General features: G+C 37.1%; 1 protein-coding gene across 11 annotated transcripts in view; it reads left to right on the forward strand.

The window, feature by feature from the left end:
• Window positions 1–23958, forward strand: part of HERC1 (HECT and RLD domain containing E3 ubiquitin protein ligase family member 1) — a 191398-nt gene that overhangs the window by 110543 nt on the left and 56897 nt on the right. For 9 of the 11 annotated variants that reach the window (XM_037155568.2, XM_037155565.2, XM_037155574.2 and 6 more), the window contains 13 exons: window positions 1111–1379; window positions 5277–5492; window positions 6119–6239; window positions 6479–6716; window positions 6870–7063; window positions 7742–7897; window positions 9321–9427; window positions 10173–10283; window positions 12890–13066; window positions 17659–17898; window positions 18269–18352; window positions 19629–20149; window positions 21898–22673. In XM_037155568.2, coding sequence (XP_037011463.2) covers window positions 1111–1379; window positions 5277–5492; window positions 6119–6239; window positions 6479–6716; window positions 6870–7063; window positions 7742–7897; window positions 9321–9427; window positions 10173–10283; window positions 12890–13066; window positions 17659–17898; window positions 18269–18352; window positions 19629–20149; window positions 21898–22673 — 3210 coding nt within the window. The remainder of the gene's footprint in view (window positions 1–1110; window positions 1380–5276; window positions 5493–6118; window positions 6240–6478; window positions 6717–6869; window positions 7064–7741; window positions 7898–9320; window positions 9428–10172; window positions 10284–12889; window positions 13067–17658; window positions 17899–18268; window positions 18353–19628; window positions 20150–21897; window positions 22674–23958) is intronic. The other 2 variants (XM_037155572.2, XM_037155570.2) reach the window with 2 other exon arrangements.

Here is a 23958-nt window from a genome sequence, read left to right on the forward strand (position 1 = left end):
AGGAGGAAATAGGGAGAGATGAGTTGGAGGAGGAACAGATAGATACAAGTTACTGTTAGTTTTCTAGTTCTTGTGTTAATATTTATTATAAATAAATATAAATTGAAAAGCAGGCCATGTATGGGCCAATGATGAGAGTGCATTTTGAGCCAAGGATGACAATTAATCTAATTTGCATACCTGAGATCAGTTAAATTAAAAAAGATAAAGCTTGTAAAAATTAGACATATATATATTTATTTAAAGCTAATATTGCCATATGACTTGGATAGTAGTTGTGTTCAAACATATTAACATTTTTGGTATCTAACTATTTTAGCCCAGAAAATGCCCACTGGCAAAACTAATGGTATTATATTTAGCAACTATTGTGAACCACTTGGTAATTTTGCTCCATTAGCTATGGAGCAAAATGGAGCTTGGTAATCATAGCTCCATAGCTATCATTTTACAGTAAATCTTAACATATTGTTTGTGAAACTTTGCTTCCTCTATATAGGAGTTTCACAATGTGCAATAAATAATGCATATGACACAGTGAAATTGTTCCTTATGTTAATGAAACGCAGAGGGTAATGTTTGTGTCTCCTTTTTGTGTAAGTTTACTTGCCCTTCTTTATTCATTTTTTGGTAGTGTTTTGTTGCAGATATGTAGACACTTGCATAGTCTTAACTTACTTGCAATATGTTCAATCAGATGAAGTCCTATTACTAGTAGGTCTTACCAGCAGTGTCTTAAGTGCCTAGTTCCTTTTTGTTCATAAATGATGGTCTGGTTCAGTACTACAGAGCATTTTAAGCTAAGCATTTTGAGAGCAGCTTCTGCCTTTCTTTTTTTTTTTGTGGCAGTGTGTTGCTAAAGCGCTTACAAAGACACTGGTACATCAAACAGGGTTTTTCCTTTATTTTGTTACATTGCTGTATTTTTTGTTTGTTTGTTGTTTTTTACCAAAGCATTTTGTTCAGATTCACTTAATGCATGCATATATTCAAGTTTAAGTCTCCATTTCTCACCAGTTGGTATGGTAGCAGCACTCAGCCTGCATCTAGTTTCAGCTTGTAAGCTCTACTTGCTTGCCATTGATGCATGTTTGTTCTGTTTGTATGTAGGTCCTATGCACAGTCAATTGGAATCCCTGAATGACTCTTGGGTTCGCCTGAAACATAGCAGAGACTGGTTGTGCAACTCCTCTTACTCGTTTGAGTCTGATTTTGATCTTACCAAGTCTTTGGGAGTTCACACTTTGATTGAAAATGTTGTAAGCTTTGTGAGTGGTGATGTGGGGAATGCCCCAGGTTTTAAAGAGCCAGAGGAAAGCATGTCTACAAGTCCCCAGGCCTCCATCATTGCAATGGAACAGCAGCAATTAAGAGCGGAAGTAAGTATTTGATATTTACTCCTGTAGGGCTTATGGAAACAAACTAAACCACTGAATGTACAATTGTAGGAGAAACTTTTTCTTTTCTTCTACTCCTTGCCGCCTCCTTTTCTTTACCTGAGTTTTTTAATGTCATTATCTGAACTATAACAGCATGATATTTTGTATGAAGTGGACAGAAGTACATTTTTAATTGTCATCTATTAGAACAAAATACTCTAAGCATAAGTTTTTACTTGTCTCTAGAAACTAGAATGAGACTGGCTGGTGACCATATAGATCTCTTCTTCATTTTTGACTCATTTGTCTTCATTTAAAAAGGGTTAAATTAGAACACCATACTAATAATTATGAATGCTAAAATTAGGGAGCAAAAATTAAAGAGACACAGGATGTCTGTATAACCTCGAAGTATCTCCTTCAAAATATTTATTAATTATTATGGTTTTAACATTTCCACAAATTGGTACTCATCTCTCTGGGAGCTGGAACTTAACTCCTCCTGCTCTTGAGGGAAGGCTGGACTTAGTGCTCAGAGCTAACAAACAGTATGAAAAGGGGAAAAAATAATAATTTTACCTTGCAGAAACCTGGTAGACATCACTTTAACCAAGTGACCAAGAGTAACTTTACCAGTAATATGATGGTGGTATCATATGCCCCCGGTAATTGGCTCTTCCAAAGTGTAACAATCACGAAAAACAAAGAAAAGACAGAAACTGTCACAGACTAAAGAAAATTAAGGAGACATGATGATTAAATGCAATGTGATATGCTGGATTAGATCCTGGAACAGAAAAGGGATATTGTGAGGAAATTGGTGAAGTCTAAATAAAGTCTGTGGTTTCGTTAATACTGTTGTACCAAAGTAATTTCTTAGTTCTGAAAAATGGACCATAGTTATGTAAGATGTTAACATTAGGGGACGCTAGGGGAAAGAGATACAAGAGCGCTCCATACCATCTTTAAACGTTACTGTAAATGTAAAATTATTTTAAAATAAAATTTTTTTAAAAGAGGAGGGTAAGCTCATTGACTGTAGTGATAGCTATTGTCCTCCTAAGGAAAATAGAGCTAGAAATTCAAGAGAACCACAGAGAAACTTTTCAGAAATACTTCTTTTCACTCATACATGGGATATAAAACTGAAAGCAATAAATGGACAAACAAGAAAAACCAAAAAAACCCTCAATAGACACAGACAACAGTATGGTGGTTACCAGGGAGAAGGGGAATGGGAATGTTATAAAGGGCGAGGGGCGGTCAAATATATGGTGACGGAAGATAATCTGACTTCGGGTGAGTGGACACACAATGCAATATACAGGTGATGCATCATAGAATTGTACACTTGAGAACTTCTGGCCAAGATAGAGGCGTAGGTGGAAACATTGTGCCTCCTTGCACAACCAACTTTAAAGACAACAAAGTTTTAGTAACAAAAATGCAACCAAAACACAGAAAATTGAACTGTACAGAAGTCCGACAACAGCGAACGTTCAGCCAGACCGGTAAGAGGGGTGGAGTCAGCGGCTGGCAGAGCAGGGTCTGGCAGGAAAACTCAGCCAGATCCACCCATGAGAGCAGGCAGTGGCTGGCAGATTCTGGGCATGGGGTGGCAGTGGGCAGACCTAGTGAGGGCACAAGGTGGCTGGCTGACTGCAGTCACACATTCGTGCGCAGATAAACCAAGTGAAAGATTGAGCAGTGAGACAGACTGCTCAGGCTAGGGCCCCAGTGATGGGAATTAGAGCCTGAAAGCACCAATTGGAAAGACTTTCCCAGTCGAGGTGATGGGAGAGGCTCCCAGGCTCACAGAGAATTTGTTGGAGAGACCCACAGGGTCCTGGAGGGTGCACAGGCCCACACACCTGGGAGCCAGCACCAGGGGGGCCTGGTTTGCTTGCGGGAAGCAGCAGAGAGGACTGAAATCTGAGAGAGAACGGAACAAACACCATTGCCCCTCTCTGACCCTGCCCCCACATACAGGGTCACAACCCAGCCACTGGGTCACAACCCAGCTACTGGTTCACCCTGCCCTGATGAACACCTAAGGCTCCTCCCCTCATATGTATCAGGCATGAGCAGACCAAAACATTATGGCTCAAGAACAGCTCAAAGCCCCAGAGCCAATAATTCTAAGCGACCAAGAGATAGTCACCCTATCAGATGCACAGTTCAAAACACTGGTGATCAGGATGCTCACAGAACTGGTTGATTTTAGTGACAAATTAGAGGAACATATGAAGGCTAAACTAATTGAAATGAAGGGAAATGCACAGGGAACCAAGAGTGGTGGAAAGGAAACTGGGACTCTAATCAAGGGAGTGGACCAGAAGGAAGAAAAAAATGGCCAAACAGAAAAGAATGAAGAAACAAGAATCCAAAAAAATGAGGAGAGGCTTAGGAACCTCCAGGACAACTTTAAAAGTTCCAAGATCCAAATTTTAGGGGTACCAGAAGGGGAAGAGGAAGAGCAACAAGTGGAAAACTCATTTGAACAAATAATAAAGGAGAACTTCCCCAATCTGGCAAAGGCAGTAGACTTCCAGGAATTCCAGGAAGCTCGGAGAGTCCCAAAGAAGGACCCAAGAAGGAACACACCAAGTCTTGGACCCAAGAGGAACACACCAAGGCACATCATAATTACATTAGCCAAGATTAAAATGCAGGAGAGAATCCTAGAAGCATCAAGAGGTAAGGGGACAGTCACCTACAAAGGAGTTCCCATCAGACTGTCAGTGCATTTCTCAAAAGAGACCTTACAGGCAAGAAGGGGCTGGAAAGAAGTATTCCGAGTCATGAAATCCAAAGACCTACATCAAGATTGCTCTATCCAGCAAAGCTTTCATTTAGAATGGAAGGACAGATAAAGTACTTCTCAGATAAGATCAAATTCAAGGAGTTCATCATCACCAAGCCCTTATTATATGAAATGTTAAAGGGATTTATCTAAGAAAAAGAAGATAAAAATATGAACAGTGAAAGGACAGCAAACTCACAGTTACTAACAACCACACCTAAAACAAAAGCAAACTAAGAGGACAGCTAGATCAGGAGCAAAACTATAGAAATGGAGATCACATGGAGAGTTAGCAACAGGGGAGTGGGAGGAGGAGAAGGGGGGGAAGGTACAGAGAATAAGTAGCATAGACGGTAGATAGAAAATAGACGGGGGGAGGACAAGAATAGTAGGGGAAATATAGACTCTAAAGAACTTGTGACACATGGACATAAACGAAAGGGGGGGGAATGGTGGGGGAGGGGTGTGCAGGGTGGAGGGGAATAAAGGGGGGGAATAGGACAACTGTAATGGCATAATCAAAGTATATTTTAAAAAAATTGTACACTTGAAACCCATATAATCTTATTAACCAATATCATCCCAATAAATTTAAGTATAAAAAAGAAATACTTCTGTTTCTTAAACTAAAAGGTACTCCTTCTGTATAATTTTTTTATAAATAAAGGAAGCAATAACTATAGTGCCTTACAGTTTTGAAACATTACATAAATCTCATGAGCATCACCGTAGCTTTGAGTAGATTACATAAAGTACTATTAAGCCTCACTTTACATATGAAGAAACAGAGGCTCAGGAAGTAGTTAAATGGGTTTCCTAAGGCCACAGAGTAGGTGGCAGAGTCTGGCCTTGAAAGCAGGTCTCCTACATCCAAATCTTAATACTTTTTGCCTTGTACTGTGTAGCCTTTTTTGTACTATAGCCTGCTCGTAGAGTTTCTAGAGATATTTTGATTTTAAAAAATGTTCATCTTACTAAAATAGATTGCTAAGAAATGTTAGAGTTTTATGTGAGTTATAATTTTTTATTTGTGACATACAGAGTTTCTTTGTGTCTCAGTTCAGTGAAGAACTCTATTTTTTACTTCTTTCAAGCTCCGTTTAGAGGCACTTCACCAGATCCTCGTTCTGTTGTCTGGAATGGAGGAAAAAGGTAGCATCTCTCTGGCAGGAAGCAGGTCGAGCTCAGGCTTCCAGTCATCCACACTGCTCACATCTGTGAGGCTGCAGTTTCTAGCTGGGTGTTTTGGTTTAGGCACAGTTGGATACGCAGGAGCCAAAGGGGAGAGTGGCCGATTGCATCACTATCAGGTAGGTGATGATGACACCTTATAGTGTGTTTAGATTTTAGCCATCTTTTTACAAAACCAGTTTAAAAGTGCTAACCTTTTTGTTATTTAAGATTGAAGTTTTAAAAATATAAAGACTTTTAGATAATTCTTAAAGATATCTCATTGGTTTAATTTCCTAAGTAATAGTATTATAGTTACAGTTAGTTGAGCCATTGTGTTGTCGTACTTCTAGATTCTCTGCTGCTTGGTTTTATTAATCCTTAGCCAGATTGGATAGAGCTAGTCTGAGTTAGGATAGGGTGTTTGGGAGCATAGTTTCAAGAATTTAGATTTTAGACTTACTCATTCTGTCTAGATTTTCTGACTACTTGAAAAATCATTTTTAAGTGTTGTGTTTATGTCTTTCATATGTATAGAGGAAAATTTGCTTTGTGGGAAAGGAGAAAGGTTATATAGAATCAGGAATTATCATTTTGAAAATAAATTTATTTTAAAACTTTTATGTACTGAAATATACTAAATAATTAAAAACCACTACAGGGCTCTAGCAGATAGGTAGACTAAGAAAAAAATATTATTACTTTTATTTGGGTAGAAGGTATTAGTGTTGCTAATAGAAAAAGTAAATTTTTATGTGTAACTCAGGATGGGATCAGAGCAGCGAAGAGAAATATACAGATCGAAATCCAGGTGGCTGTGCATAAGATTTATCAGCAACTATCTGCTACTCTGGAGAGAGCCCTACAGGCAAATAAGCATCATATTGGTGAGTAACTGCCCCTGCAAATATACAAGAAACAAGTTATTTTGGCCTGAGGTTATGCTAGATAGTTAATATTCTATACCTTGTGTTTGACATTAGTAAATAACTTACAGTTAAAAATAAATATCTGAAAATGTAGTAGTGTTCCATATTAATATTTATATTTTAAAATATGGTTTATTTTAGTGCTTTATTTACTTCAGAAAGATTTTCAATTGTCTTTCTTTTCTTTTTTTTTTTAGAAGCCCAGCAACGTCTCCTTTTGGTTACAGTGTTTGCCCTGAGTGTTCACTATCAACCAGTGGATGTTTCTTTGGCAATTTCCACTGGTCTGCTAAACGTATTGTCGCAGTTATGTGGCACAGACACTATGCTAGGACAGCCCCTGCAGTTGTTGCCAAAGACGGGTGTTTCTCAGCTTAGCACTGCTTTAAAAGTGGCTAGTACAAGATTGCTCCAGATTCTGGCCATCACTACAGGGTGAGCATTGTAGATGTCTTGGTAGAGAACTGTGTTGGGGCTGGTCTTTTTACATTTTAGTAATTTCCATTTTTCTGTAATCTCCTTTATATATTTAAGTGTAACATTTGTCCTTCTGTGTTATTACATTTTTCTCCCTGTTATTTCCTGTAGGACCTATGCTGATAAACTGAGCCCCAAGGTAGTTCAATCCTTGTTGGATCTACTCTGTAGTCAGTTGAAGAATTTGTTGTCCCAAGCGGGTGTACTACTTATGGCCTCTTTTGGAGAAGCGGAAGGAGAAGAGGGTGAAGAAGAAGAAAAAAAAGTTGACTCCAGTGGAGAAACTGAGAAGAGAGATTTTAGAGGTATCATAAACCTTTTTCTCCATCAGATAGTTCTCTGGCTTCAAAATGCAGAGGGTAGAGGGAAACAATGAGCAGATGACAAGAGAGGCTGGTGCTGATGCTGATGGAAAAACTGGAAATTTGGTTAGGGCAAGTTCATGTGAAAAATCTTACAGATTTTGAGCTCAGGCAAACAAGACACAGGCCTAGAAATTGGCTTCTTTGTAGATCTGAAAACACAGTCTTTTTTAGAGATGTGTGTGATTCTTACTTTGATGGGGGGTGATTTATGAACTTTTAAAAAATGTGATTAAATTTGTGAACTCTATTACTAGTCAAATACATACACATACACGATTTATTATGCATCTCTTTCAAATTCTATCCAGTAGAATCTAGGCTTGGGTAGAAGAACTGTATTTTTTTGAAGAACAGTAAAAAATTTACAAAACCAAGTACACATGCTTTATTCTAACAGCATACTATTGTAAACAGCTGTGAAAGATATTCTACGTTTGGCTTTATTTTCTGTTCTTTTCCTATTCTGTTATTTAAATTTTAAAAATTCACCATCAGACAACCACGATTTTAAATTTAGGTTTGTGCTTCCTGCAGTCTAAATGTAGCTTATTTGATATGAGACTGTTTCCTGTTTGTTGGCTTTTGATTATAATGTAAACTTGTCTCTTCACTCTTTAGCTGCACTTAGAAAACAGCACGCAGCCGAACTGCATCTGGGGGACTTTTTAGTTTTTCTTCGCAGAGTTGTATCTTCAAAAGCAATTCAGTCCAAAATGGCTTCCCCTAAGTGGACAGAGGTACTTCTGAATATAGCATCTCAGAAGTGTTCTTCAGGTATATGACCTTTGCCTTGTTTTACAGTACTTTTAAACATCACATGCGTTTTAGTCAGATAATGCCAGACTTTAACAACATTGAGTACGTGATGTTGATTTCAAGACTTTTTTTTCTTGTTTTCTAAGTACTTATTTAATCAAATGAAAACTAATTTAGGAGTAAAAATTGATCGGAATTATTAGTAGAAAGTAGCCCTGGAGAAGTTCAAGGATTTAATTGAGAACTTGGCTCTATTTGTTCAGATTACAGTAATAAACAGGGAACATCATGTTTATTATGATAATTTGGCACAGATTTTTTACCTCACTTCTTGGATTATCAAAATACAAATCTGAAAGCAAAACAGAATACAAACCTGAATTTGTCCATTCTCTCTTTTTCATGGTATGATTTCTGTGTTTTGCTTGTAACTTCTCATTGTGTGCTGTCCATGAAAGTTCTGTATAATAAGCTTAATTCCTGATTCTTAGCCAAAAAGTCCAGTCAGTCTTTTTCTAGTCTTTTTTTTTTATGGTGGTAAAATATACATAAAATAAAATTTCCCATTTTAACCATTTAAGTGTATATTTTAGTGACATTCACAGTGTTTTTTAACCATTACTAGTCTCCATTTCCAGAACTTTTTCATTATCCTACTCTTTTAAATATGCTAAAACATAATGTAATCTTCCATTGTACATGTTATTTTATATGTACATATTCTCAATAAGCTAGTTTTTCTTAACTAGTATAACTTACAGCAGCTTTCTTTTCTCTTTAATAAGAGAAATCTATAGTACAGATTAAGGTCTTAGAGCATAAAGAAAAATCAGATATTCACTTATTTTCAGTTGGCTTTATTGAAGTAATGGATATAATAAATAGTATCAGTATCCTGTCTCTACCTTTGCTTACTTTAGAGGAGTATAAACTATTTATTCCTATTAACTCTAACAGTGTCTCTAAGGCAGTCAGGGCATGGACAGAGAAGAAGCAGTGAATGGGTATGAATAATAAGCCTTAGCTTTAGGGATTAACAGGCCTACTTGAAATTCTACCTCTGCCTCTACTGAGCTGTGTGGTTTTGGTCAAGTTACTTACCTTTCTGAGCCTCAGTTTCCTCATCAGTAAAATCAGGATATAATGTAGGATTTGTGAGGATCAACAGACTTAATGTGTATGAAATTCATAGCACAGTACCTGGCATAGGTAGTTACTATAGTGCTATTCCTTTTATGTACATAAAAACTGACATGTAAACAAGAATATTGGTACACCTTAATGGGTGTGGGATGAGTCCAGCATTGTTGTGATAAGAGGTTGAAATGAGTTCCATTCTACCCATAAATCCTTAGCAGCCTCATTTTTTCAAGAAGCTCATTTAAACTTTAAGTCACATTGATATCACATTGATAGTAAGAAAATGTCTTTCCTCCTCCAGGTATTCCTCTAGTTGGTAACTTAAGAACGAGGCTCCTTGCACTTCACGTCCTTGAGGCTGTGCTACCAGCTTGTGAATCTGGTGTAGAAGATGATCAAATGGCCCAGGTTTCTATTTTTAAAGTTGTTGGAAAATGTTTTTGACATCCACAACATGATTCAGCCGAAATCTGACTTACAGTGTCTTCAGTTGTAAATGTATTATTTATTCAGTAGCAACGCTTTCACTTCTGAGATTCCTTTTTTTATAATTTCATCTCCAAGCAAGGAGAAAGAAAAATTAAGAAGGAGGGGGATAGTGAATACTTGCAAGGTCAGAAGGAAAGGAAAACTTGTGAGATTTCTTAATAGTTTTGGGTGTCTACAGAGAAATGTGTGAGGTTGCTCGGCCAATTCAGAGGTCTCTGTAATAAGGCAACCTGAGGGCAGAAAGTGAGAGGAACTCGTTTTCTATTGAGTTAATGATCTTTCTTTTTTTTTTTAATTATTTTTTTAAATTTATTTGTTTATCTTTAGATGGGAAGGGAAGGAGAGAAATATTGATGTATGGTTGCCTCTCATGAGTCCCCTGCTGGGAACTGGCCTGCAACCCAGGCATGTGCCTTGACTGGGAATCAAACCGTGATTGTGTGGTTCGCAGGCCCGCACTCAGTCCACTGAGCTCCACCAGCCAGGGCATGATCTTTCTTTTTTTAAAAAGGGTATTTAACTTACAACCATCCAAAGTAGCTGTTGGACATTGATATAATTAGATGTAACATGTGACTCAGTATTGTAGTTGAATGATTTTATGTTTTTTAAATTTAAAATTACCCTATACAAATTTTATCATTCCTTTTCCTTCAATAAATAGGTTGTTGAACGCTTATTTTCCCTTTTGTCGGATTGTATGTGGGAAACACCCATTGCTCAGGCCAAACATGCTATTCAGATAAAGGAAAAAGAACAAGAAATAAAATTACAGGTAACTGGTTCCTCCAAGAAGTTATTTTTAAACACCACAAGTGTTTAAAATATCTGTCTCTGGATTCCTTCTCCTCTGAGGGATCTTGTTCTATCAGTGATTCCATTTCCCTTCTGCATTCTGCCTTTCTCTCTCCATTGGTCCCTTACTCTCATTTTATAAACATCTCTCGTTTCCACCCTCTGAAGTTCTTTTTTAGATCATGAAGCCTTCCTGTCTTTTCTGTTGTCCTTTATTGCTAAGCTTCCCAGAAGAATAATCTTATACATATTTGTCACTTTCTTATATCGCCTTATCTCTTCAACCCAACTGTTTTTCTTCCATCAAAGCATGGAAATTAAATGGCAAAGGTACATGCTAAGTGTTAAAAACAGCGTACACTTTTTTGTCCACATTTTACTTGACCTTTTAAAACTCTAGCCTTCTGTTCTTTTTAGAACACTTCCTTCTCCTAGAACTTCATACATCCTCTGCCAATTCTTGATTCCTTCTGGAGGCATCTCTTCTTTGTTGCCACTGTTTCCTTGCCTTCATCCCAAACTCGGGTGTTCCTCAGAGTTCTATCCTTAGTTTTTTCAGCAGTCAGTTGCACCGACCTACATGCATTGCCTTCCAAATTTAAATGCTAGCTTAGGTGTCTCTTCCTGAAACCTTTCCCCTCCTTTTTTTGTCTTTCCACCTTTTTTTTACTTTTTATTTTTCTGTTGTTATATCACCATATATTTAGCTTTCCAGACCTGAATTCTTAGGAACAACTAGCTACCTTAATTCTTCTCTTGGTTTTCCTGATTTCACACGTTTTCTGTTGTTGTTTTTCTGTCTCAGTACCATGGCCTTTCTTTTTCATTCTCTTTTACTGGTTCTTCCTCTTTTATTTAATCTAAGTGTTGGAGTATCTCAAGGCTTAGTCCCAAGACCCCTTCCTTTTCCCAGTTGTCACCCCCACTCACTTTCTCGTACCCAACCAAACCCTATTCAGACCCACGTGCTGTTGAGTCCCAAATTTTTAACGCCAGTTTTGACATATTTTCTGGATTGCAGACTTGCGTACTACTTGCCTTACCAGTTGAGTAATAGCCTGAGAGGTATCCCATACTTGGTAGTATCCTTAGTTCAATCATATCCTATTTCTTCATTAGGCTTTCTCATCTTTCTACTTAGTAACTCTACCAAAAAACCTAGAAGTCATCTTTGATTTCTCTCTTTCTGTCTCCCCTCCCATTTTCTCCACTCATACAATCTTCAAATCTCATGAATTCCTCTGTAAAACATAACTTGAATTTGCTCATGTCCTCATTCCTTTGCCCTTGACCCTATTATAAACCACTGTCAACTGGTCTTTCTGCTTACATTATTAACTCCCTTTAGTCTATTCTGTACACAGGATCCAGAGTGATCTTTTAAAATAATAAACCAGAGCATGTTGGTCCCTTCTTGAAACCCTCTAGGGGTTTCATCATTTTGGGGATAAAATCTAGAATTTCTTGTTCTCTCCCCATTGCTTTACACTCTGAACAATTTGCCTTCTTCCTGTTTCTTGGAGAAACTAAGCTTATTTTTTTCATTTGGGTTTTGCACTGGCTATTCTCTCTACGTAGCACTTCTCTCAATGTGTTTCTCAGAGGTCACCTTCTTATTTTTGTCTCAGTTATCACTTCCTCAGAGTGTCCTTTCCTGATCCTCAATATAGAGTTAGTTGCCACACAAAGACTTGTTACATCACCTTTTTAAATTTCAACATAGCACTTACCCGATATTTTCTTGTTTATATATTTCCTCTCTTCACCTTTCAAAATATAAGTTCTGTAAGAGTAGAGACTTGATCTGTTTAGTATACTGTTGAATATGTAAGACCTGGTAGTGCCTGGAACATAGTAGATGCTTAATAAATACTCACTGAATGAATGAACGATTTCAAGTCCTCAGTAGTTCTTACCTGAACTCTTGCAGTAATATCCTGATTGATCTCTCTCTCTTCACCCTGCACACTCCTAGTAAAGCAGTGTTTATAAAACACAATCTGATCATTGATCTAATAAATCATGCTTTGTAGGCATTCCCTATTATCTTTAGAGTAAAATTTAATGGCATCAAGGCCTTTTATAATTCTGTTTCTTTTTCTCTTTCTAGGCCACTTTTCTGCCAATCTCATCCTCTAGACTTTCCACATTGCTTGCAGTTACTTAAATCACTGAACTCTGTTGTAACTTCATGCCTTGACACATGCTGTACATACTGCCTTCTGTCCTTTGACCAGCTGCTAAATGCCCTCTCATCATTCAGTACTCAGTTCAGAAGTCATCCTCTTTTGAATACTTACCTTTTCCTTTTGAGGCATGGTTAGATATTTAAACTTTAATGTTGCTATCTATGTTGTGTAGCTGCTGTTATTCCATCACTATAGTATTGATGTTATTTATTTGTTTCTCTCTCCCCTAATTATATTGTAAGCTCTTTGTGGGCAGGACCATGCTGTATTTATTATTGTGTTTCCATTGTCTGCACAGTTGTTAGCATGTTTGTGGGCTCAAATCAGCCAGTTTTAGAATATATATTAACTGAGATCTGGGTTACTCCAAAATACTGACCAACTTCCTTTCTGGTAGAAGCAGGGAGAGTTGGAGGAAGAAGATGAGAATCTCCCCATACAAGAAGTATCCTTTGACCCAGAGAAGGCTCAGTGTTGCATAGTGGAGAATGGACAGATTTTAACTCATGGCAGTGGAGGAAAAGGCTATGGATTGGCATCAACTGGAGTAACTTCTGGTTGCTATCAGTGGAAGGTTTGTAGAATTCCAAGTAGTTTTTAGCATGTTGTCTTTTATTCCTTTTTACAGGTTCTTTTGAAACATGTATGGAATCACTTTTTAAAAAATCATATGTAAATATTCTGTTATTATGTAAGATGTTAACATAAATGGAAACAGAATTGAGGATATATGGAAATTCTATTATTTTGATACATCTGTAATTTTAAAATTACCTCATAAATTTAAAAATGAATGGTTAAAGAATCACAGTGGTCCCTCCCTTTGCAACCCAGCAATGAAAGCACAGTAACATGGGTGATATTTCTGCCTAGAAAAGCCCTTTAGAGATTCCGTGCCCAAGATTCTTATTGAATGCTGTTCACTTACCCTCTGCCTGGGGTATACTAGAATTTCAGATTCCCAGAAGGAAAGTAGGTGTTTAATATAAATTGCATTGTTGTCCGAACACTCTAGGCACGATGAGCCACACTTAATCAATTAGGGGAAGTTTTTATCAGTGTAGGGAACTGTATAGCAGTCTGGTTCCTAAATGTCAGGCAGGGGCTAACACCACAAGTAGACCTTTCTAAGATAGGCCTCTCTACTGTGTTAACTCCTTTTTTGTACAGTCCACCCCCTTGGCTCTTGGCTCCCATGTCTTTACAGTGAAATTATTATCAGTGGGGCTTTGTGCAGCAGGATGAGACCAACCTATAGTATCAAGTTCACTTATGCTTTTTAGGGGTCCTAGACTTAGCTAGTTAAAACAAATGTTATTAACCATAAATATCTATATTAAAAATCATGTTACTTTGTCCTTAAGCTTTTGTATTAATTTTTAAAAACTGGGTTAGGCATCAATTTGGCATAGCACAACTCTGGCCAGTCTGGAGCTCAGATAAGTATCCTGAATGCACACACAGGAAATATAATCCCAGAGGGCATACATGGTATCCTTGGAAACAGAGAGATTATCATTGTTAGTGACCCCTAATCAGGATATACAGTTATCAGCCAGAACTAGTTAACAGGGACCCAGTGTGACCTCCTGCCCTCCCAATGCAGTCTGAATAATTTAGTCGAGTCCTTGGTTTCAGAGGGACTGCCTAAAGGCAGTGAGTTAAATGGTTTAGCTTGTCCGTGACATTATCTATCTGCGTTAAGAGTGTGGATGATACCTGGAGGTGTTCTGTGGAAAGTGTAGGGCCTGGGCCCACCCTCTACGTTTAGTAGTCCGTCAGGTGTGGTGGGAGGCTCAGCGGTCAGTTGGGACTTCAGTGCTCAAAACAGGCTTCAGGACAGAGTGGGTAGTCTTTCCTCTAGGAGGACGGACAGTCTGAAAAACAAAGGTCATTGATGCCTTCTCCTTTCCTCTATATTTTCCCAGGTTCTGGATTTTTGTTTTTTTCACCCTTACTCTAAAATCACGTGTCCCATTTAGAAATTACAACTTCAAGACTATTTCAGTGATTTTTAATTTTCATCTAGACTTTTTGTCTAGGTGGGTTGGGTACAGAACGGACAAAAACATTTTTATACAACTTAACCAGAAAGGTTAGGAATTGGTCAAAATCTCAATTAAAAAATTATTTTACAAAATAGATTTACCAAATTTTCTACCTCCATGTATCATAATTATTGATCCAGTGAACAGCCTAGAAAAGATTACTCACTCTCTTTCCAAGGTGAACTTACCTGCTAAGACACGTGTATTAGAAGAAAGATGAGGCATGTAGAGACAGTCTGTCCATCTCTTATGGCAAACTGCAACTAAATCAAAAGGCTGAACATAATTTGATACAGTGGGACATTCCCAAGAAGAGGTTGAAAGTCTGATTTGTTAAAGTGGTCAGAGGAGTCATGCTCCCTGTGGATGCTCTCTTTCAGCTTTTGGTAGGATTCAGAGTTTGCAAGGCAGTCACTTTCTCTGTCAAAAATCTAAGAACGTGCCTCTTCCCAGGGGCATTTGGAAGAGACCCAGACAGTCCACCATAAGCCATGATGTTTTTGTAGTTTACGACACCACAGAGGAGTCCTAAATCTGTAATAGACCCAGAGTTTGAGTTTTACTCATTGGACTGTGCACATGGCAGACGATATCAGGTTTAAAGTACAGTCTGGTCCAGGCGATTAGAACCTGGGAATTCAGGAATCTAGGCTTTTCTAAGCCCTTTTTAAAGCATTGTCAGTTTGAGAGTCCAAATTTACCTACTCAAAAATAGGTACTCAGGCTGGAAAACTGGCAGTCAGCCTCTACTGATGGATCAGACATCTGATTTTACAGGAACTCATTGCCAACTAAAACCTTTTTAAAACTCTAAAAGTATATCCATATGTTTCCACCTGGAGATTGCTACTCTTTTATTTTGTCTTCCTTTTTTCAGAGGCTCTAATAGCAAAAAATATCAGTTATGGGAACTTGTTTTGTTTCCAGTACTCAAAAGAGTTTGAATTTCTGTCTACCCACTGGTGGCAAAAAACAAGGAAGTTGTGTCATGCTAATGTTTTCCTTTGTAGCTTTTTTAAAACTTACTTTCCCCCCTCAGATCTCAAGTTTACTCAAACCTGTAGCATAAATTTCGCCTTTATAGGGTTAATTGATTGGACAAGAGGTACTGTTGCAGGAGTGGTAGTATCTAAACTAAAAAAAAGTAGTTGGAATGGCCTTTTTCTTTCTCCGGTCTTACCAAAGTTTTGCTCTATCCCTGGATATTGATATATACTCTTTCCCCTTTGTTTCAGAGGAAAGAGCAGCACACACTTATCATATTTTTGGTTTACCCAAAACTCACCTTCAGGGATTTTTGAACTCTTTCCTTGACACCTGGAGGACAGAGCAAGTTCAAGCTAATGGTTATCAGCCCATCTAAAGGCCATCTGTTGGGAATATTTGGGCCTTTTTCCTGCCTGGAAGAGAGAATAACAAAATTTGCCTTGGCTTCTCATTTTTTCTCACTCTAGCTAGTAAGGCCAAAAGCATCCAGGGGATTGAGCAAGCCAGCACTGAGAGGCTGATGACTTTCTTCCCTGAAGTGCATGTTTTGGGGATAGATCTGTTATTTTTGAATTTCATAAGTAACTTACACCTTTCACAATAGATAACAATTCACCTACTGTTTTATAACGGGTGTAACTCCATGGCCATCAGGCACCAGAGCTCTGTCTTGCCCCACTTCTCTCCTTCCCCAAGGAATGCTGTAACTATATCTTAATGAGTTGGAGTTCCTTGTGGAACCTTGCCACCACTGTGTCAGGTTCCCCCCAAATCACTCATGTATTCAAAGATTTGTTAGAAAGACTTATGGGACTAAACGTGTGGTTGTACTTATGACTAAGATTTATTATATAAGGACACATAGTTGGATAATAAGGGAAAAAGAGACAAGCGGAGTCTGGAGGAATCCATGTGCAAGCTTCCTTATATTCTCTCCCTCCTACAAGTGGTAACATTTAGTGCACACTTTCCCCAGCAACAAAATGCAGCAACATGTGTGTGATGTTTTAGGGAAGCCCATTAGAAACTTAGCACCCAAGATTTCTACTGGTGGCTGGTTGTAAAGGTACACTCTTTGCCTGGCATGCCAAAATTCCAGACTTCCAGAAGGAAAGCAGGTGTTCAGCATAAACCACATCATTCATTCAAACATTCTGGGCCAGGTGAACCACCCTTATCATTTAGGGAAAGTTTTGTATCAATGTAGGAAACTGCTTACCAGTTGAATACCAGTTGACTAGCCAGGGGCCAGGGTTATAAGCATAACTTTTTAAAGATAACAGCCTTGGGACTGCTATAGTAACCCTTTTCTGCATAGAAGAATACACAAAAGAGTACTTAGAAAATTTGTATGCAAAGAATTGAAGTGTCCCATGAATAATTTTCTGGACTGCCATGATTGGTATGGATTAGTGGGTTGGGCATAGTCCTATAAACTGAAAGGTTGGTCGCCGTTTTGATTCCTGGTCCGGGCACATACCTAGGTTGTTGGCCAGGTCCCTGGTTAGGGGTGTGGGGTGTGTGACAGGTTAGGGTTAGGGGTGTGTGACAGGCATCTGATTGATATTTCTCTTGCACATCAGTGTTTTTCTTCCTCTCTTTCTCCCTCCCTTCCCCTCTCTCTAAAAATAAATAAATAAAATCTTTTAAAAATTACAATTTTCTGGGCTAGACATATTTCCTCAGATTCATAATTAAGATGTAAGCTAAAATTGCTTATTTAAAGTAATCACTCAAGCCATAGGGAATATTTTAATAATTATGTAAGGTATTGGGTGTGTACTAGACTTATGGGGGATCACCTTGTAAGTTATATAAATGTCTAGCTACTATGCTGAACATCTGAAACTAATATAAAATATTAATATTCAATAGAATGTCAATTATTAAATAAATTGTAGTAAGTACTAAATGTTATACAAGGTAAAAATTAAATTTGTTGGAAAAGCTTTATAAAATGATGTGATTTATTTCATTCATATGTTATTTTCACTTAGGCTAAAAATAAAATTAGGCTCCTATAAATAAATGAATATTATTTATAAATATATTTCTCTGTATTGCCTTATATAGTTCATAGTATATAAACAGGTATTTTGATTACTAGTGAACATTATCATTTTCATTTTAGTTTTACATTGTGAAGGAAAACAGAGGTAATGAAGGCACGTGTGTTGGGGTTTCTCGATGGCCAGTGCATGACTTTAACCACCGTACTACCTCGGATATGTGGCTCTATCGGGCTTACAGTGGTAACCTCTATCACAATGGAGAACAGACTCTGACATTGTCAAGCTTTACTCAAGGAGATTTCATTACCTGTGTGTTGGACATGGAAGCCAGGACCATTTCCTTTGGTAAAAATGGAGAGGTACTAAAATGCATTCACAAACATTGCATGTTTTCTTTTTTTTATTTGCACTCAACTTGGTTATTCAAGTGGTAGTTATTCAGTTTATAGTTTATCCATTCTTTGCTTTTTCTCTGATACCTTTTGGTTCTTATAGTATTTATCAGCACCAGATCAATAACAGGAAGATAGTAAAATTCCAGTAAGATATTGAAACATGAACAAATTAGTATCATTTATTATATGTGGAATTTCCTTGGTTAGCCAGATTAAGATTTCACTGAAGTAATTTTGATCTGTTTCCTAAGAGCTGTGAATCTTAATGTGATTGAATATTATCAGTTTAAATATTCTTTTTGTTTCCTTTTCATCATCTCTTCCACACTCATAGGAACCCAAATTAGCTTTTGAAGATGTGGATGCAGCAGAGTTGTACCCATGCGTAATGTTCTATAGTAGCAACCCTGGGGAAAAGGTAAATGAAACCTCAAGTCTAAAACATAAGGAAAATGGTCATTTTTTAATTAATATTTGTTAGCATTAGGTAGAGCTAATAATTGCAAGTTATTTATATCATTAAAAGTACCTGCTCAGGTAATTTACTGTTCTAGAAGAAGGTTAGATTACTTTTAGAAATTGCCTTTACTTTTATTAAGACACTATTTGATATGATGGCATTATGAATAGAGTGAGTCAACTTTCAAGCATACGTGCAGTTCTAAGAATTACAGGAAATAGTTTAGGGATCATCTGGTTCATTGGCAATTATGAAAATGAGAGTGAAATATAGAAATAATCTTAAATGTAATCAGATATCATTAGCTGAATAATAGAAGTTCCCATTGTGATAGGGAAGCTCTCTTTCATTTATTCAGCTGAGAGGGTTCTCAGATCTTGTAATTGGTGTAAATTCAGTCCCTAAAGAGATACCCTCTCAGTATAAACTACTTTTTCTCATCATCCAAAACCCAGGCAGAGACAGTCTTCTTTGTGGTCTCACTATGCTGGTGGGTAGATTTAGTTTCTACTCCATCGTTTCATTTGGGGATGTTGTGTAGCCTAGATCTGATCTTCAGAATTTCTAGTTATTCTTTTTTAGAAATTTATCATGCTGTCTCATATATAATAGTTCAATAGTGGAAGTACTGGACTTGGTAAATCCTAATCATGAAAGTTGCTTTTTATTTTTAAATTTTCAAAAGGTATAATTTCAGGCTCTTGGTGTGTTTTTTTTTTAACATTTACTGTATTAATAAGCATTATGTGCATAGTCCCATTTAATTTTTAAATAACCTACTATTACTATTAAAACAACCTACTAGATAATATTGTTAGTGCCCTTTTTTTCAGATGAAAAAACTGAGGTTTAACAAGATTAAATAATTTTCCAAGATTGCGCAAAGTTATGATTTTAACCCAATCTCGCTGTTATAACCTCTATATATCTTATTTTAAATGTGTGTCCAAATTGGGACCACCCCAGTTATCCAGGTTTATGATTTTATCTTTTTGTCCCTTAAACAATATAATATGGTTCCAGGACTCAGTAGTATTCTGGAGTCTCAAGGATGAGAGAGAATAGATCTTAAGGCTTTTTGGGGGGAAGGGGGGTGGGCTAAATTGAGTCAATCACATGTATCTTATCTGTTCACTCCTCATTGGAGCCAGTGGTATTACATGTACCAGAATTTATAGTGACTATTAATTTAGGAGAACTGTTAATATTACACATTTGCTACTCTCTTTTACAGGTGAAAATTTGTGATATGCAGATGCGTGGCACACCACGAGACTTACTCCCAGGAGACCCCATATGTAGTCCAGTAGCAGCAGTGCTGGCAGAGGCCACTATTCAGCTTATCCGAATCCTTCACCGAACAGACCGTTGGACTTACTGCATTAACAAAAAAATGATGGAAAGGCTGCACAAAATTAAGATATGTATTAAAGAGTCAGGTCAGAAGCTAAAGAAAAGCCGCTCGGTTCAAAGCCGAGAGGAAAATGAAATGAGGGAGGAGAAGGAGAACAAAGAGGAAGAGAAAGGTAAACATAATAGACATGGCCTTGCTGACCTCTCAGAGCCGCAGCTGAGGACCCTTTGCGTAGAGGTGTGGCCTGTGCTGGCAGTGATAGGAGGAGTTGATGCTGGCCTTAGAGTTGGAGGTCGGTGTGTTCACAAGCAAACTGGGCGCCATGCCACGCTGCTGGGAGTGGTCAAAGAGGGCAGCACGTCTGCCAAGGTCCAATGGGATGAAGCAGAAATTACTATCAGGTATGATCTGTTGAGTTACACTTGTAGCAAACGAGTATTTAATGGTGACATGGGCCATTGCCTGTGGACAGTGAGTAGTTATGTATTTTAGGTGAGCTGCCAATTAACTTTTCAGAATGCTTTTTATGAATTTCATACAGTTGGGTATGAGTACTGTGATTTCATAAAGAAATATTTCCCAAATCTGTGTTCCTTAGAATACTAGCAGTTTGTAAAGTTTATAGTATTTTTAATTGTTTGCTTTTTTGTTTTTTGTTTTTGTGAGGAAATGGTAAGCTCACTGGTTTAGGTTTAATTGGGGTCCTTCTTTTTATTTTTTCATTTGGCTTCCTGCTTATTGACCATTTCCATTACTCACCGGGATAGAAAAAGCCAGCCAGCAGATCTTACATTTTGTGTAGGAGGGCTTTGAATATATGACAGCAACATTTGAGTGACTAAAATTAGATTTTGAATTATCTGTGATTTTAAGTGTTCTCGCTTTTTTTTTTTAAGCAGATATTTCTATCCCCTCAGTGTGTATGCAACATCTTGGATACATATGAAAATTATGGTATCTGACACAGTGTTATGTACTTGAAAGCATTGAGATATGTTTTACAGTCAGAAAGGGTTTGTGTGAAATAGAAACTTCATATGTTTAAAAAGAAATATGTCAAGTATCTCCATCAATAAGGGGACTCATTCATAATGTTGTCATTTGAAAATAGGGGTTTATTGATGATATTATATAACTTTGCTATCTGCTTAGTGATTCCTTTATAGTGTTAATATGACATGGGATAATATCTGAAACAGTGGTTCCCAAGGATTTTTTTGAGGCAGTACTGTTTTAGAATCTAACAGTAGCTGTAGACCCTCTCAGTTGAAAAACACACATAAATAAGTTTACACACAATTTTGGAAGTGAATGGACTCCACCTCCCTCCATTCCGCCAAGCTGAGAAGCCAATGAAAATTTTACAGTGTCACGTGAAAATATCTTCCTTTTATTTTATTCTTTGCCTTGTTTCAGGAAGGATTTATGAAACCTTATTATTATGGATACAATATGTATTAGCAAAATGAACTAGGTCAAAACAAATAAGAAAAATGAGGCAAAAGGACAATAAGATTAGGAAGATTAAGTTAGAACCAAGATTTAGGTTAATACAACAAATGTATTAACCTAATGTACATCAGGAATTGTCAGAGAACATTTGACCTACCTCCTGTTTTTGTAAGTGAAGTTAAAGAGTCAAATTCTATTTAGGTGTATCATTGGCTGCTTTCACACTATGGTGGCAGAATTGAAAGGTTACAATAGAGACTGTGTGGCCTACAAGATCTAAAATACAGGGTGGGCAAAAGTAGGTTTATGGTTCATATGGAAAAATATATAATACCAGAACAGATAATACAAGAATAAGCTCTGTTTCATGTACTCACAACTGCAAGCCTACTTTGCACATACCATATTTACTGTTTGGCTCACAGAAATTTTGCTGATTCCTGGCTTACATCATATTATAGTAAATATTTTTATTTGAAAGCACATGCACATCTCATTGCTTTTGCATTTAATGTCACATCTCCCCATTTTCTCATAATAGACTCATTTTTCTGTCTGTAGTGACTTCGTAGCTTGTGAAAATTATTCTCTGTACTGTGTACATGATGCATCTTATTTTGTCTACATTATTTTCTGTACCTTCCTCCTGTCTATCCCTCACTTGCTTCTTCCTGTGTCATTCTGATCTTTATTAAAGCTTCCCAACTTTTTGGTCGCCTAGTGATACTCCACTGTATAATCTGGAACCCTGTGAACCACTGCCTTTTGATGTGGCGCGATTCCGAGGCCTGACGGCTTCTGTCCTGCTGGACCTCACGTATCTGACTGGCATTCATGAAGACATGGGCAAACAGAGCACCAAGCGACATGAAAAGAAACACCGACATGAATCTGAGGAGAAAGGGGATGTTGAGCAGAAAACGGAGAGTGAGTCTGCTTTAGATGTGCGATCAGGCCTAACATCTGACGATGTCAAAAGTCAGGGTACCACAAGCTCCAAATCAGAAAATGAAATAGCTTCATTTTCTTTAGATCCAACCCTGCCAGGTGTGGAATCTCAACACCAAATAACAGAAGGAAAGAGAAAAAATCATGAACATGTGTCCAAAAACCATGACATACCCCAGTCAGAAATCAGAGCGGTCCAGCTGTCCTATCTCTACCTCGGTGCTATGAAATCACTTAGTGCTCTTCTTGGCTGTAGTAAATATGCTGAGCTGTTGCTGATACCAAAAGTTCTGGCTGAAAATGGCCACAACTCAGACTGTGCAAGCTCTCCAGTTGTGCACGAAGACGTGGAAATGCGTGCAGCCCTGCAGTTCTTGATGCGACACATGGTGAAGAGAGCAGTCATGCGGTCACCCATAAAGAGAGCACTGGGATTAGCTGATCTGGAACGAGCTCAAGCCATGATCTATAAATTAGTGGTCAGTGGGCTTTTGGAAGACCAGTTTGGGGGCAAAATTAAGCAAGGTATGTTAATCTGATTTTTATTTTCTTCTCTTTTTTTGCTTTAGTGCTATTGAAATTAGAATTGTCAAAAGTGATGTACTGTAACTGATATATTAAAAAAATTTGGCCAAAGCAATTTTCACACCGTTTTTCCTTTGCAAGGTGAACAGTTCTTTTTTTTTGTTTCTTTTATATTAATAATCTACCTATAATTTTCTATTTTATACCTGTAAAGCATTATAATTTAATAACTATTACTACATTTTGTAAAACTGAAAATAACTTCATGCCACAAAAAGTACTCAAGTATTTATTGATCTGATTCAAAATATATATTATTCTGATGAATTCTCAGAGACATTTTAAAGTATTACTCATTTAATAGACATTTTAAAGTATTACTTAATACTTTAATAATGTATTACTTTATACATTACTTTATTACTTTAATAATAATACATTATTAAAGTATTACTTTTATAGAGTCTGTATTGTATATAAAAACAATCTTGTTTTATCTTTTATCATCACCTTTGTAAATAATATGAATTCTAAGATTAAAATGAGATGCATTCAGTAAGTATTTTTTGAATGCCTATTATGTGCCAGGGGTTCTGGGGCATCAACAATGAACAAAACAAAAATGCTTGCCATCATGGAACTTCCATTGTTTTAATTCTTTCTTCCCTTCCTCTCCTTTTCTTTTGCTCCCCTCCTTTCTTTCTTAGAGAGTAAATGGGCAGAGAGAGGTGCATGGTGCATAAAATAGAAGTGTTAAGATTGTGGTGTTTATGAAATTACATGGCTATAATTTAGCAAACCTTAATAGAATTAGCTATCTTTGTAGCAGCGAATTTTACTTTTTTTAACTTTAGGAGTAGTTTATTTTGTAAGGCATTGTCCTTTTCAGAGCAGGGAGTTTCTGTCTGCAATTTCATATTCTTGTATTTATGTGTCTTCATCTTTGCCTGTTTAAAGACTAAAGATAGGCATCAAAATAAAAGTGCTAAGGAAATACAGTTTTAATGATCAGATATCTTTGAAGAATCTCTGGTCAAATCTTAATATGCATAACTGAGACTCTTTTTTTGTTTGTTTTTAAGAGAACCTTCCCTAACAAAAAGAAATGAATAATTACAGGGGCTTGTTACATTTTTTTCTATAGAATCTACAATTATGAGTACAATAATGAATATGATATATATATGTAAGAATATTTTTTCTGTGAATCTTTTATAGAAATTGATAATTATGAAATATGATTTAAAACTTTCCAGATTAAAGGTTAAAAGTTTTTTATTCCCAT

Source organism: Artibeus jamaicensis, unplaced genomic scaffold, assembly GCF_021234435.1.
Source record: "Artibeus jamaicensis isolate MK-2021 breed Jamaican fruit bat unplaced genomic scaffold, CSHL_Jam_final contig_548, whole genome shotgun sequence".
Taxonomy (NCBI): Eukaryota; Metazoa; Chordata; class Mammalia; order Chiroptera; family Phyllostomidae; genus Artibeus; species Artibeus jamaicensis.